Below are 13,968 nucleotides of genomic sequence, written 5' to 3'. Positions count from 1 at the left end.
ATCTACCCAACAGCAGCTTAGAAAGAACATTTTTTTGACTCAAACTACCACCTTAGTCATACTGGGAAAAAAAAAAGCTCCAATGGCATGTGAAAGCTTCTGATACCTAACTGTTTTCATATGCTTTATCAGCTAAAAAAAACATTGCGTAAACCCACTGAAGTCCACTGTCAGATACATGTTTTGCAGAATAAATATCCATCTACTAAAATATTGAGGTTCAAATGAAAATTCAAGAGGGAAAAAGAACTTCCACTTTGTGGGCACACACAATACTCAAAAAGGTGAAGATTTTTGAATTTAATTATTTATTACTAGAAAGTCTCATTTTCAGCAAAATTGTTTTACATCTTTTTAAACAAACAAATAAGTACTTACTTGATGCTTTCTGTCTCTGTACCCTCTTACAAACGACTGGATTATTATTGCATTTTTCAGCCTCCGCCTTTCTTCCTGTAAAACAAAGCAAGAAAATCAGTACCAACATTGTGGAACCGACCCTAATTTCTACACTTTTATCTAATGTATTTGTATTCAAAAGGAATTTTTTAAAAGAAAATCAAGCACTCATCACTAACAAAATAAAGTGTTTGAAGATTTGCATCCAATGGATGCAAATAAATCAGGGAGAAAGCTTTCTATGTTTCTGACTGTAAATTTACCATTAAGATACTGCAAAATAATTTTTAGTACTCAATAATATTTAATATTACAGAAATTAAAATAAACACATATGTATTTTATTAGACAAAGTCTTAATACTAAAATGTTGAAGAATTCATCAAATTCAATAAAACATTTCTCTTTCTGCATAGATCAGCTAACACTGAAGACCTGCTTATTTGTTTCCATTCAAATAACACACCAATATTATGAGGCTGGTGCAGTTTAGATTGTGGGGGAAAAAAAAAATAAACACACAGTGTGTGTGTGTGTGTGCGTCTCCCCAAAAAACCCCAAACAATTATTCAGAGACAATATTGCTGTCAAAAGGCTTAATACTTTAAGCCCAGAAGTACAATATGGAAATTAAGAAAACTCTTGCTCTCTCCTTCAAACCAGACACATGAGGCGAGTCATTTTATGATGTCTTCCTCAGTAGCTAGACAAAGTAGGTAAAACCATCCCTTTACAATGTCTCACTTTCTGAGGAACTGAAAGCCAGCTTGCTTCAGGTACTACGGAAAAGAGCACTGACAACACCCCCAGCATATCCCGTCACACTAAATATCCAAGGGAAGTGGCTACTGTAATTAGATTTCTAATAGTGTCCAGATAGTTTCTTAGGAGATGAAAAAGGGAAGCAAATAAAATAATTACTCATGAACCTAGAGCTACAAAGCAGTCATTGAGGAAGGGAAAGCCAGAAGACCGAGAGTAAAAATCAGAGAAACTTGCTTTGAGAAGAGAAGTTTTAATCTAATCAATCCTTAAACTACAAAGAGCTCAACAATTCTGACGGCCACCAATCAAAACAAAACACTAAAATGTTTTTACAAATTTCATTGAAATACATTTGGGACAGTTCACAAACTTCTAACTCGCAAAAACTGATTTCTAATTTACTGTGTCATAAAGCACATTCAACTTAAGAACTTAACCTAAACCGACCAAACACCAGGTAAATTTGCTATCCATTGCCTATTTTCTTTTTTCCTTCAAAGCCTCAGTTCCTAAAGCAATTTCTCTGAATAAGCATATATTTGAAATACTCTAGAGTGTGGACTAAAATAAAAATTTTGATAGGCCAAAGGATATTTTCATCTCTTATTACCTAACAGTAAAAGTGTAAAGTATGGGGGCAAGCAGGAGAGAGTTTCAATTACAGAGAGGCACTGTCTCTACATAATCATAATGTGATGCTTGACTATAAACTAGGTACATTCTCCTTTTCTCTAGATACAGGTTTTATCCTAGAATACGTAACTGTCAATTAGCAACCCATAATTGCAAAGGTTTCAAGTCTGAGGTCACCGCTAAGATTCTGCTACAGGCATTTTTTTTTAAGGCCATAACTGATTTTATTCTCAGAGGAGTCATTAATTTTGTGAGACTCTGATATCTGCCACAGAAAATTGCTGTGCGTACGTATACAGATAGGAGTATATGACTCTCAATCAGCTTTGCAGCAGACAGAATTAAGCAACTGAATGGGTTATTTTGGTATGTGGCACAAAGTTTATGAAGTGCAAAAAAGTCTTTTACATACGTTGGTAAGAACTCATTGATCATAAATTTGATTCATAACACAGCATTCTGAACTAACTGGTGCAACCCTAGAAACTCATACTTAAACTTAGTTCATAATTATACAACCAGGTTGGAAAGAATAAAAGCAGTAACCTTCCTGAGAAACAAAGGAGCCACTGCAGGACCTGTATTAAATCTGGCACGGGTCAAACATATCTTTAAGGGTCAAACAGCTTTGTTTTCTTGATTAGCATGGAAACTACATAGTTATACTTTTAAAATCATTTTTTAAGACCAAAATTTTTTCTACTTATATCAGAGAGGGGAAAAAATGGCAAAATGAAGATACTCAATTTAATTCCATATTACTAAATTTTGTTTTCATGTTGCCTCCAATTATATTAATAAAACATTATATTAATAAATTATATTACATTATATTAATAATTATATTAATTTAATTAATTAAATTAATTATATTAATTTATATTAATAAAACATTATATTAATGTTTTAAAACCCATATTTTCTCTTTAAATGTCTGTTCCTGCTTTGAGGAGGGAATCATCCATGGCAGTAAGCTTCCATCTCAAACCACTGTTAAGATTTTGTAAAGTCTTATGCATCACCCTCACAGCTGCTTATCACTGGTCCTCAATTATCAGACGATTTCAAAGCATTTCAGGATGCATTTAAGTATGAGTTTTCTGATTTTACCTCCAGAGAACTGAGTCACGCATTGGGGAAGGGAATTCCTGAAGGTTACCTAAGAAGCCACACAGAACCAGGGGCAGAAGACAGTTTGCCAAGACCAAACCGTAGTAATAGATTACGGACAAGGCACAAAATGCAATTTACTATCCAAATACCTATCTTTTCTCAAAAAAAACTAGATCAAATGAGCACCAGAATAAAAGGAAAAATTCCCTTTGCACCCAGTACATGCTTAACTACCTTCTTTTGAGACAAAAGTCACTTCTGGAAATCATCTTAAAAGCAGTCAAACAGTTTGTCAATCCTAGTATACTGGAAGACTATGTAGAACTTGCAAAGTGAAATAAAACATTCCTGAACTAAGTACAACTGCAGCTGAATAAAGTATTTTGGACTTTAAATACATCAAAGAAAAATCCAGTGTGCATGCAAAAGCTTACAGTTCACTTTACCTCTCGTTTTCTCCTTTCTTCCTGAGTACGATGCAGGAGAGAAGCCTTTTCTTCCTATAAAGCACAAATAAAGATATAATTGCATTTTCATTCAAACACTTCATTTGGAGGATTGTTCATAATATGTAATACATAAAACACTGGAGAAAAGCAAGTATTAATCATTTTTCACTTTTAGAAATACATATAATGCAGCCCTCTCAAAAGCACAGTGACAGAGGAAGCTACGTAGACAGAAAAAGACAGGCAAACAGTAGCAAACTGTACCGATCCCTATCCAGGTTTGTGTTCTCAGCATCTCAGTAATCTAGACAAGCATCATCCATTTACAAATGGGGGAGCTGAAACATAACAGGGTCCCAATCCTACCAGGTAGTGCCAAATGTTAATCGAGTGTTTTCTTTGCTTGAAAGAAAACAAGTCATTGGCCCAGGTGCGTACACAGCAAGTTGTGGCATGTTCAAAGTAATCACATACTGTTCCAAAGCCCCCACGCTTTTCTCCAACTTGCAAAAAAGCATTAAGCTGTTATATTTACTTATGCTTTTCCTCAAAACTTGTCTGTAAAAGATGTCAAAGTAGACTTGTATAACATAAATGGCAGGGATTTTTTCTTTTAAAATTTTGAACTCTTCACCCAAATTAAGGCTACAAATGGAAACTTTCAGGACAGTAATCTCTCCAATAGAGAAAAAGTAAAGAATACTAAAGTATTCATGAGGCCTCTAAAGAACAATATCATTACAATAGAAACTTGTGCATTATCTTTTAAAGCACAATCTTAAATCAGTACACATAGATTACAAAATATAAAGTTTTATTTGCAATAATATCTTATTGCAGAGTTCTGTATGGTTTCCAAGGAAATATACATAATAATTCCTTTTTGATGCAGAGTATTCAGCTCCCATTGCAGACAGTAAGAGTTGAAAGTACCCTAGCACCTTCCTAAATCCAATCTAAAACATAGATATAAGTAAACTACTTTTTTTTTCTTCTACAACACATATAACTAGCTTTTTTTTCTCCCTATGCCCTTATTATTCTTAGAGAAGTTAAGAAATAAGACACACTCAAGTGTGTTTTCAGGACAGGTTTAGTAGGCATGGTGGTGTTAGGGTGACAGTTGGACTTGATGATCTTGGAGGTCTTTTCCAACCTTAAAGATTCTATGACTCCAAGTTGAAAATGTATTATATCTGAATACACAAAAATAAAACATCTCTTTGGCAGCTTCCATTTATGAAATATTTAACCACATCTAAAACAACTCTGCTGGAATATTTTCAGTGTCTATACACAGATACAAAAACTGAGCGCAAAACTCTTCTGCATTTCTTTTTTGATGATACAGAGGAAGCAAGGTCATGATTCTCCTAGTTCCTTTAGGACACAAAATACTTCAATGCACACAACCAAGAAAGAATGAAAAAAGAAAAACATAGATGCAAAAAAAAAAAAAAAGATATTAAAATTGACTTTGTATTTCAGATCATTTACTGGAGCAAGCAAAAAGAAAAAAAACAAACCACAAGAAGGCTAACCATCTTTTCCTCTAAAGACAGTATTTATGGCCAAAGACACCACTAACTACAGCTACTGACCTCCAAAGACAGGGTTTTTTCCATGTGTTAAACACAGGATAAACAAATCATAACAAAATCCATACATAAGGCAATGTATCTCCACTGAAGCAAGAGAAAAGTCTACAGCTTGGTAATGTGAGGCAAGAGATTTTCTCCTCACATACACAGCAGAGACAAAATAATGTACTAAATTAAGAAATAACCAACAGATGGCTTAAAGTTTCAGGACTTTTTAAAATAGGTGTCTTTTTCAACAGCTGATACCCAATGCATTAAAGAAGTTAGTAAAATGTTCCTATTTGGAAGTGATCAGAGTGACATCTCTTCTATGTGCTTGGAGAGTTTCATTCCATGCAGAGAGCATTTCTGCATAGAAGCAATGTTGCCAATTTGTCCTTACATTTCAGAGTGGATTGAAAGAAAAAGCAGAACAACATAAGAAAAGGGAAGACAAATTGCTACATGTGAGTTGAGAAAAGAATGGTACCAAAAAATACACACACAGTAAATGCAAGGGATTAGCAGATAAAGGAAAATAAGCTGCCAGAGGGCTTATCAGAAATAAATAATTTTAAGTATTTGGAGAGGGGAGGAGATATAAGAGGGCAGTGTATCCTCATTTAGTGTATCACCAGCTTTGCATTGACCAGGAATTGGGTGCCTTTGAAGCAAGCACTCTTTAAAACAATCAACTTTCTAAAAAATAACCAAACTTTTAAGTTTTCAGTCAATGTCACATACTTCCTTTGAGTATTTGTAAAGAAAAACACCAACTTGTTGAAGTATACAACAGAGGAACTGTCTTAAAATAAAGAATGAAATACTCATGTAAGTACATCTCACCTTTAAAAAAAAATACGGGTCAAATAATACTATTGTTCTTGTTCACAAGACACACATAGATCAGAAACATACAGGAATGGAATCATAAGTATGACTAAGAATATATTTAAATTAAATATTAAATGCAAGGGGGGAAAAAAAAAGTTTCTCCTTCAGAGTTATTCAACCCAACTGGATACGTTGTCTCTTCAGAAATCAAGAAGTAACAATAAGTATGCAATAGAAAATAAACCTGCTGTGGGAAAGAGTTGCAAAGAACTATGAAATAATTGTCACCTACAAAGGGTATTCTAACAAAATTATTTCTTCGAGACAGCTAATTGCACACTCATCTCCGAAATCCTTCCTGCCTTGCCTCTTAATAAACAGCACAGTGAAAAAGAGCTAAACTCAGTAGCTGCTGCTCTGTGGCTGGTTGTGAATAACAACAGCATTACGACAAATGATGTACATTTGACAACTCCCATCTATACGGCCACGTGACTCCTGACAGCTACAACCGCTGTTCCACCAGCTCTTCCTGCCTGTGTATAGCCAGAACTACTCACACTACGAGATCATCCGATAGTAACTTCCAAAGATCACACCTAGCTCATTCCTACTCCCCATCTTCCTTGCCTCACTTCTGTGATGGTCATGCTATCTTCTTTTCTCATCAGGTACCAAGTCTACCTATCAAGGTGGGCAGTCAGACATTTTAGGTGGAATGAAGCATGAGCTTGTCTTGATTCCTTCAACCCTAACTCAAAAGGAATCAAAAGCCACTTACTGAATCAAATTCCCAACACTTTCTATGATGTAGTCTTCTTTCTTCAGGAGCCTGACCTCCAGTGTGCAGAACAGGGAAAAGACTGGCTGTGTGTTTCATGCAACATTGAGTATATTACTACCAGTGCCTTTCCTGTCTGCTCCTTCCTCCAACAGAAGATATTGGTAAATACAGCCAACCTCAGGCTCTAGTACACAAGCTGCAGGACCTGAAAAGCCCGATTTGAGAAGTCTTCTTCACCAAATATGCGAGACATGACACAGAGAATCAAGAAAGCAAAGAAACAGTATGTGACAGCAAAACACAATGTGACATTATGCATGGTGACTCAAAGTAAGACAGACGAGGGAAAGAGGTGAAAACATGGAAGCAGATGGAGGACAGTATACAAAAAGGAAAGCTTGTGACTATCATCAAAGAAATGTTAAGCAATATTTTAAGTGTTAATTTATACATCAGGATAAAACTGCTAGGTAGCATATTATCCATCACAGCAAAGCTCAGTCACACCACTGCTGTAACAGACCAGTTGATGAGTCTCATCCAACAGTGTAACAATGTCAATGTCAGTGGTTCAAAAACTCCAATTAAATACATAATGAAAAAAAAAAAAAATCAATTAAAACTGTTTTCTTGTCCTCATTTTGCTGAAATACACTATTTCGTACAAATACACTGACACACAAAAATTATTAATAAATAGTTGAGATTTATTGTAAACTACAGGGGTTTATTTTCTTTCTTCAGCTGAGAATGCTGTTCTATTTAACATTACAACAGATCATGAAAAGTACAAGGCATGACTTTTAAGAAATTTTCATAGAAAAAAACAAATAAGCACTTGATCTTTTAACTTTTAGGGACAATTACAAAATCTTATATGGTTTTTATCTAGAAAACCCAAGAACTTGCATCTTTTTTTCTTCCCTTAAAGTAAGGAATATGACTTTTCAGCTGAATTTAACTTGAACCACATAAAAATCAGTAACAACTCCCAAAGCAAACAAAGTCACCTAAGCAATTTATACAATAACATTCCTTTCAACACAAGTATTAAGAAGTCCAACAAATAAAAGGAACATTTTGTAGCATTTATTTGTAGAGAACAAAGATGGACACTGGGAGAAGTCCCTCTCCAAACTAGTTCTCAACAGTGTTTCTAGTTCCCAACATTATTTTAGCCAAGATAATCTCCAATTTTCTGAATACTAAAAGAAATTAACATTTTAAAAGACTCACAATGCCTTGTTGAGGTTCAGTTCAATTTAAATTCCATTGGACACAGCTCAACCAGCCTGAGTAAAACATGTTCAGCAGCTTGAAAAATTCTGTGACTCTTCATCTCTCTGATTATCTACATCACGATTAAGTTTATACATAGAGAAGACCATCTTCCAGAAGAAGGTATTTTAAAGTACTTAAAATATGCCCAGGAAGAGGCATTTGGCCAGGGCCACTGTCACAGTGCTTGCTAGAAAAACATTTCAGCATTTTAGCTCAAATGTTACTGTAGGATGTAGGAGTATCTGGAACCACTTTTATCACAGTAGCTACAAAGCCATGCACAGTGGAAGCAGGATTTGACTGGAGGCTCTAGAGGCCAGATGAAATGCAAACAAGCTGCTCTTAAATTTACTTTATGTTTGTCTCTATTATGATTTTTAAGATGTATATCGTACACATCGTTGTGGTTGAGTGACTTTTCATTCTCTCAGAAACAAGCAGGAAAAATATATATAAAAGCAGAAATTTTTGTTTTGAATTTGAGAAAATAGCACATAACTGAAAATAATAGGGTAATCTCAGCTGTCAGCTAACAACAACTCCATCATTTGTAGCTTCCTTTCAAATGAGGAGAATTTTAAACGTCAGAGAGAAAAAAATCCACAGGAATCTAGTATACATTAATTATATAGTTTCCTACTGACAGACTGTCATTATTTTACAATACGATGGTCTCATATTTCCACACCACAAATCTGAAATTCAAAGAGTATTTCAAGACAGGCTTTGACACTTCAGTGTTCTGGACAAAACACAGTTCTGACTCAGAATGAGGTACAGGATCTGCATAAGGATCTACACCATGTGCCTTATAGGACAAAGCTCTTATGGAGCAAAGTAGTGCAATTCTTTTGCATCATTCAAAATAAATTGTAAATTTGTAATTGTAATCTAGAAATCCTGTACTATAAATCCCTAGCATAATTTCATTTTCATTGTGACCTGGTATAGCTTCAAGTAAGATATAATAAAACAGTAATTCTTCTTTCCTGAAACTATTAACAACTTCCCTCAATCAAACAGTAAGAAAAAAAAAATATTCTTAAATCTATGTCATCACTGCTTAAATCCTACAGACACTTATTGTCATAAGCGATCCCAACCTGTGCAGATCCCTCTATACACTGGCAATCTTACAGCCTACTGTTCTTAAATCATTAATTTTTATTCCATGAGAAGTTACTTCAAGCGTAGAATACAACCAACAAAGACCAGATAAGGTGCTTCTTGAATTCTACCTCTGCACTTCAGCTGAGAGCTAGGGGAATTAACTTAAGGAAGCATATCAGTAACCACTGAAATAAAATATAAACAAATGTTGTAAATTGAAGATCTTTGATTATTAAAAATGTCCATATTAAAAGAAATTAAAGATACTTTTAAAAATACAGATGGAGTCATCACTATTTGATGATTAGTAGTTTTCTATGTCTTCCACAAAAACAAAACCAAAAAGAAACTCAGTAGAGTTGGTTTCAGTTTCACTTTCACCACAGAGCTAACTCATCTGTATTACAACTTCCTGAAAAGGAAGATTTTTTAAAACCATCTTATATTGCATTATAACCCAAAAATACTCTATTTTAAATAGTCTTGGGGCTTATAAAAGCATGGTTGATACTCAAGTGATACTGTAAATTTGATCTAATATTATTCTTCTAACCATTTTTCCTGTTAAAGCCTTACAAGATGTCATTAATACATTTTATAATCTATATGAATAATGTGGAGCTACAGAGCCCTTTGTACACCTCAGTACAGGTACGGAGATCTCCTCACATGGGTGTACTAAAGGACTGGTACCTTATATTTTTCTTAACACTGGTAAAACTAATAAAGGAGTACTGGGCCTGACCTTACTGAATCAAGCTAACGTGGTTAAACAGATTCTGCACTATGCCACTAAGAGTCCAACTGCATGACAAAATCAGTGAAACTTGACAGCTGCCACCAGAAGGCACGGTGACACTTCACCCTGAAGAAATACGTTCACTATACAGGACACAAAAGACAAGGTGGACACCACCCAGGTGAAGGACCATCTGTTTCAGTCCACTGTATATTAGATTGGGCTAGCTAGTTCAACTTGAACTGCACCTCAAACCAGCTCTTCAGATACACCTCTTTTTTCCTATCTGACACACCACAGAAATTCTGCAGCCACAGCGTTTTAGGCAACAATTGCTATGCTGTACAAAAAGTCCGCAAGTAATTCAATAAGTTCCTGTATTGAACTCCAATAACAGTATTCCATATCAGAGGTTATTTTACTTCAGAAGTAAAAAAATATGCTTTGCCAGTTACAATTAAAACTAGACCTGAAAATAACTTTTGAAGAATGTCATAAATCAGGGAATAATTTTTTAAAGGTGACAAAAAGCACCTCCAAAAATAAATTAAAAAACCCCACAACTATTCACTTATCACATTGTAAATAAAACAGTATCTATATCCTCAAACAAATACACAGTCCAAATGAATCAGCAGATTTTTGAAAGCAGATATGGAGGGAAAAGGCCAAACACTGACAATACCACTTATTTTTTTCACTCATGTACAAAGTAATATTAAAATGTTAACAATAATATTCTGAAAGGATAGGTCAACAAGGATAGTCATTTCAATAACACTAATTTTGTGATCCAGGATTTTAACAAATATAAGTGATTTATTCAACAAATTTTTTTAACAATTTATTTAACAAAAATAAGTGATACTTAAAGACTACATTTTGGCAAAATGTCCACTTTTGCCAAAAAAGCAGACTGAAGTGCCTCTCCAGAGCATCTGCAACTCAGACCATCATAACACTCATGAACATAAGACGCAAACAGTGCAAAAACAAACCTGAAGGCCTCTGCTTTTATCACTCAAAAATGCCAAAAATTCAAAGTTAGAGGTGAGAAAGCACACTAGATTCAGTACCTTCCTAACTTCCACAATGCCACAAGTCCCCAACTGTATTTCTATCATTGTGCCTACACTGACAGGACCCCTCAGGAGGCCTAAGGAAACACTACAGACCTGCATGGCAGTATCAGGCAGGGTATCAACAAACACCTGTGACCCATGACCAACATGCTTACTGCCTGCAGCTGCAGTTGTAAGAGCAAAACCACACTTTTAATAGTTAGTTTTGCTGACTGTTTACTTTGGTGTAGTCGTATCCACATCAGGGAGACTCTGCTAGCACCTTTAGCACTGACTGTCTCCTTAAACCAGAGTCTCTGCTTTCATACTGGGAGCGTTTTGCTAATGTAGCTTTAAAGGTACAACATCATTTGGGAAACCTCCCCAAACTGGGTAAAGTTATTCTTAGAATTAAACAGCCCACATACAGATTCTACAAATATTTCAGCATTGTGCTTTATTCCACCCAAGGAATCAAAACAGGCAGTACTAAGCATCCAGCTAAGTAACAGAGCATCGCAGAGGTGCAGTGATGGAACTACACTGTATCTCTCTAAAATTATACACATTGAGAAGGATATTTTTTTTTTTCCATGTGCACAAAAAGCTGAAAGGAAACATTATACAACTCAGCCTTCTGTAAAACTGAAGCCTATAGGTATGAGAAACATGACCACAAGGAGTCTGTGACATGACATTATAAGCAGCTCATGGAACCCAGGTAAACACTTGCCACACCAATCTCTGTAGTAGTATGTTTACATAAAAGTTCAGGTAAACTGCATTTTGAGAAGTAATTCTTAGTACTGTTTAAATAAATTATTTGATTAGTACTGTACATAGGTTCTGAAAATAAGCAGTTATTTCAAGGGCATTCTGCGATGTCTATATAACCATGATGTCCAAAGCTGCGACTAATTGATCTGCACTGATGCAGCACAAGCACTTCAGTGTACAAGTGTAAAATCATGAAATCTGTGGACCAGTTAGTATCAATCTGATCATGAAATACAACCTCTGTATTAGACAGAGTGAAGGTTACGCATCAATTTCAGTTTCCACTTCCTTTACCTTTTAATATTTGCCCTTGGAAATTTATACCTGTATAACATCAATAAATTTGTCCTACATAATTAAAATAGATAGAATTCTGCTGAATTTTCACGAAGAAATCGGTAGATGTACAAGAAGGTAATACAACAATTGTTTACTTCTGTAGAAGGAAACAAGTTCTGCAAGTAACACTATTAGCAAGTTACTAACAAAAGTTGCAAAGCACCTAAACTGCAGAGTTGAAGAGCAGGGCAATGCTCTGCCAATTCCTGCTTCAGCTGGGGAGAATTTACAGGATTTTTGACTCATGTAATGTCATTGTATGGAGCTTAAGATAAACAGAAGATTATTCAGATGAAAAGCTGCAAAAATTAAATACAGTTCTGTTACACATTCTCTGCAATAAATTATGTAAGACACCAAAATGCAAACTTCACTGTGATTTTAATATCACATATCATACTAAATGTACTGCCAAACCTTAAAAGTTTCAGCAAATCGATCTTGCTTACAGTGCACAATAACAAAAACTTAAGACTTATTTTCACTCCTGCTAAGAATAAAAAATACTAACGAAAACACTAATTAGTTTCCCACACATCATGTCCAGTGACAACATGGGGAATCACTATCTGAGCAATGAACTAAAGTGACTCTTACGATTCTAAAAACACTCTGTCCTTTCTCTTGTTCTTGGGTAGTTCTATGCCCTTCTGTGCTTGACTAAACACTTGACTACCCTGCCCAATCAGCAAGACCTAAATAAACCGTTCCGCTTCCTTTCCATCAATAAATACAAGGCGATTCAACAGTCTGCTCCAGCCGACAATTAACTGCTGCTCACTCGGCACACGACAAATCGACTGAACGTAAACTTGACGGAGAAAAGCTAAACCTGTGACCCGACAACCCTCACTCACGTGGGTGAAGCCTGCCCCAGGAATTTGCATTCATCTCGAGTTGTGTAAGGCCGTGCCCCCCCCCTCCACCGAGGAGGGCCCACCCAAGGCTTTCCCCTTGGAGAGAGACGGCAAGAGGTCTCCGAGTCCTCCCCTGTTTCACCCCGGGAGACCTGGAGACTTCAGGAGGTGCTAGCAGCCACAACAAACCGGATTGCCTGCGAGACGGGGGGCGAGGGGGGAGGTGAGCGAAGGAGACATTTCCTCGCTTCCCACAATTCTTACTACACTACAAGCTTGGCAGGGGGTGTGTGGCCTGATTTAAAAAAAAAAAAAAAAAAAAAAAAAAGAACAAAAACCAAAACATCACAGAGCCAGGGAAATCAGAGATAAACACATGATCAGGAGGGGTGGATTTTTCTTCCTTCTATTAAACCTTAGTCATAGCTGCTCCCATTTTTGAAGGCCCAAAGGTAAAAATAACGATAATACTAGAAGGCAAGGCAGGCGGGGGGCGAGTGAAATGGACACAGACACGCACGCGGAGACAGGCGGCATTTCTTACCTTCCTACTCGCTCCTCCGAGAGACACCTTGGGCCTTGTTTTGAAATCCCCTTCAAAGCTAAACATCTTTACAGCTTATCCCATCTAGAGCCGGGTCCGGCCCCCGAGCTGACCCCGCGATGGGGGCGCCGGCCGGACGGCAGGGACGAGCGGAGGAGCCGCCGCCGGCCCCGGGAAGACACAACCCCCCCTCCCCACCCCGGGCTGGCACCCCGCGGCCCGCCCGCCGCCGGCGAGCCCCCGACACCCGCCTCCGCCGGGGCTGCTCCCCTCACGGCGGCCCGGCTTTCCCCCCTCCCCCTCAACCCCCGCGCCTTCCCCGCCCCGCAGCCTTCGCTTCCGCGGTCGCCCCCCTTTCTGACCGGCGGCGACGGCTGAGTGTAGTGGGAGGGAGGAGGAGAAGGGAGGGAGCGGAGGAGGGGGCTGGCTGGGCTGCTTCACTTGCACTGGGGGAGCAGCCGGCTCTGGAAAGAAGATGGCCGCCGCCCGCAGCCTCCCCGGCGCGCTCACGACGGCCGGGCGCGGCGGCGCGCGCGCCGCCCGCAGCTGCCGGGGCCGCACCGCCCCTCGGCCGCCGCGGAGCCGCGCCTCCGGCCGCGCCGGCCGCAGGGTTTCCCTCGCTGGTGAGGCCGCTCGGCCCGGCGGCCTCCGAGTACCCCGAGCTCTCACCCCTGCCCGGGCCTGCCTCTGCGCTTCCCGGGGC

General features: G+C 37.9%; 1 protein-coding gene across 3 annotated transcripts in view; it reads right to left on the bottom strand.

The window, feature by feature from the left end:
- Positions 1-13,433, bottom strand: part of UBE3C (ubiquitin protein ligase E3C) — a 79,677-nt gene extending 66,244 nt beyond the window's left edge. For all 3 annotated transcript variants that reach the window (XM_086741872.1, XM_086741873.1, XM_086741874.1), the window contains exons 1-3: positions 13,266-13,433; positions 3,357-3,410; positions 379-453 (exon numbers count right to left, since the gene is read on the bottom strand). In XM_086741872.1, the coding sequence (XP_086597998.1) occupies positions 379-453; positions 3,357-3,410; positions 13,266-13,331 (195 nt within the window). In that variant the 5' untranslated portion in view covers positions 13,332-13,433. The remainder of the gene's footprint in view (positions 1-378; positions 454-3,356; positions 3,411-13,265) is intronic.
- Positions 13,434-13,968: the final 535 nt, after the last annotated feature.

This window comes from Chlamydotis macqueenii, chromosome 2 (assembly GCF_036417535.1).
Source record: "Chlamydotis macqueenii isolate bChlMac1 chromosome 2, bChlMac1.mat, whole genome shotgun sequence".
Taxonomy (NCBI): domain Eukaryota; kingdom Metazoa; phylum Chordata; class Aves; order Otidiformes; family Otididae; genus Chlamydotis; species Chlamydotis macqueenii.
This window is presented reverse-complemented; position numbering and strand designations above follow the sequence as displayed.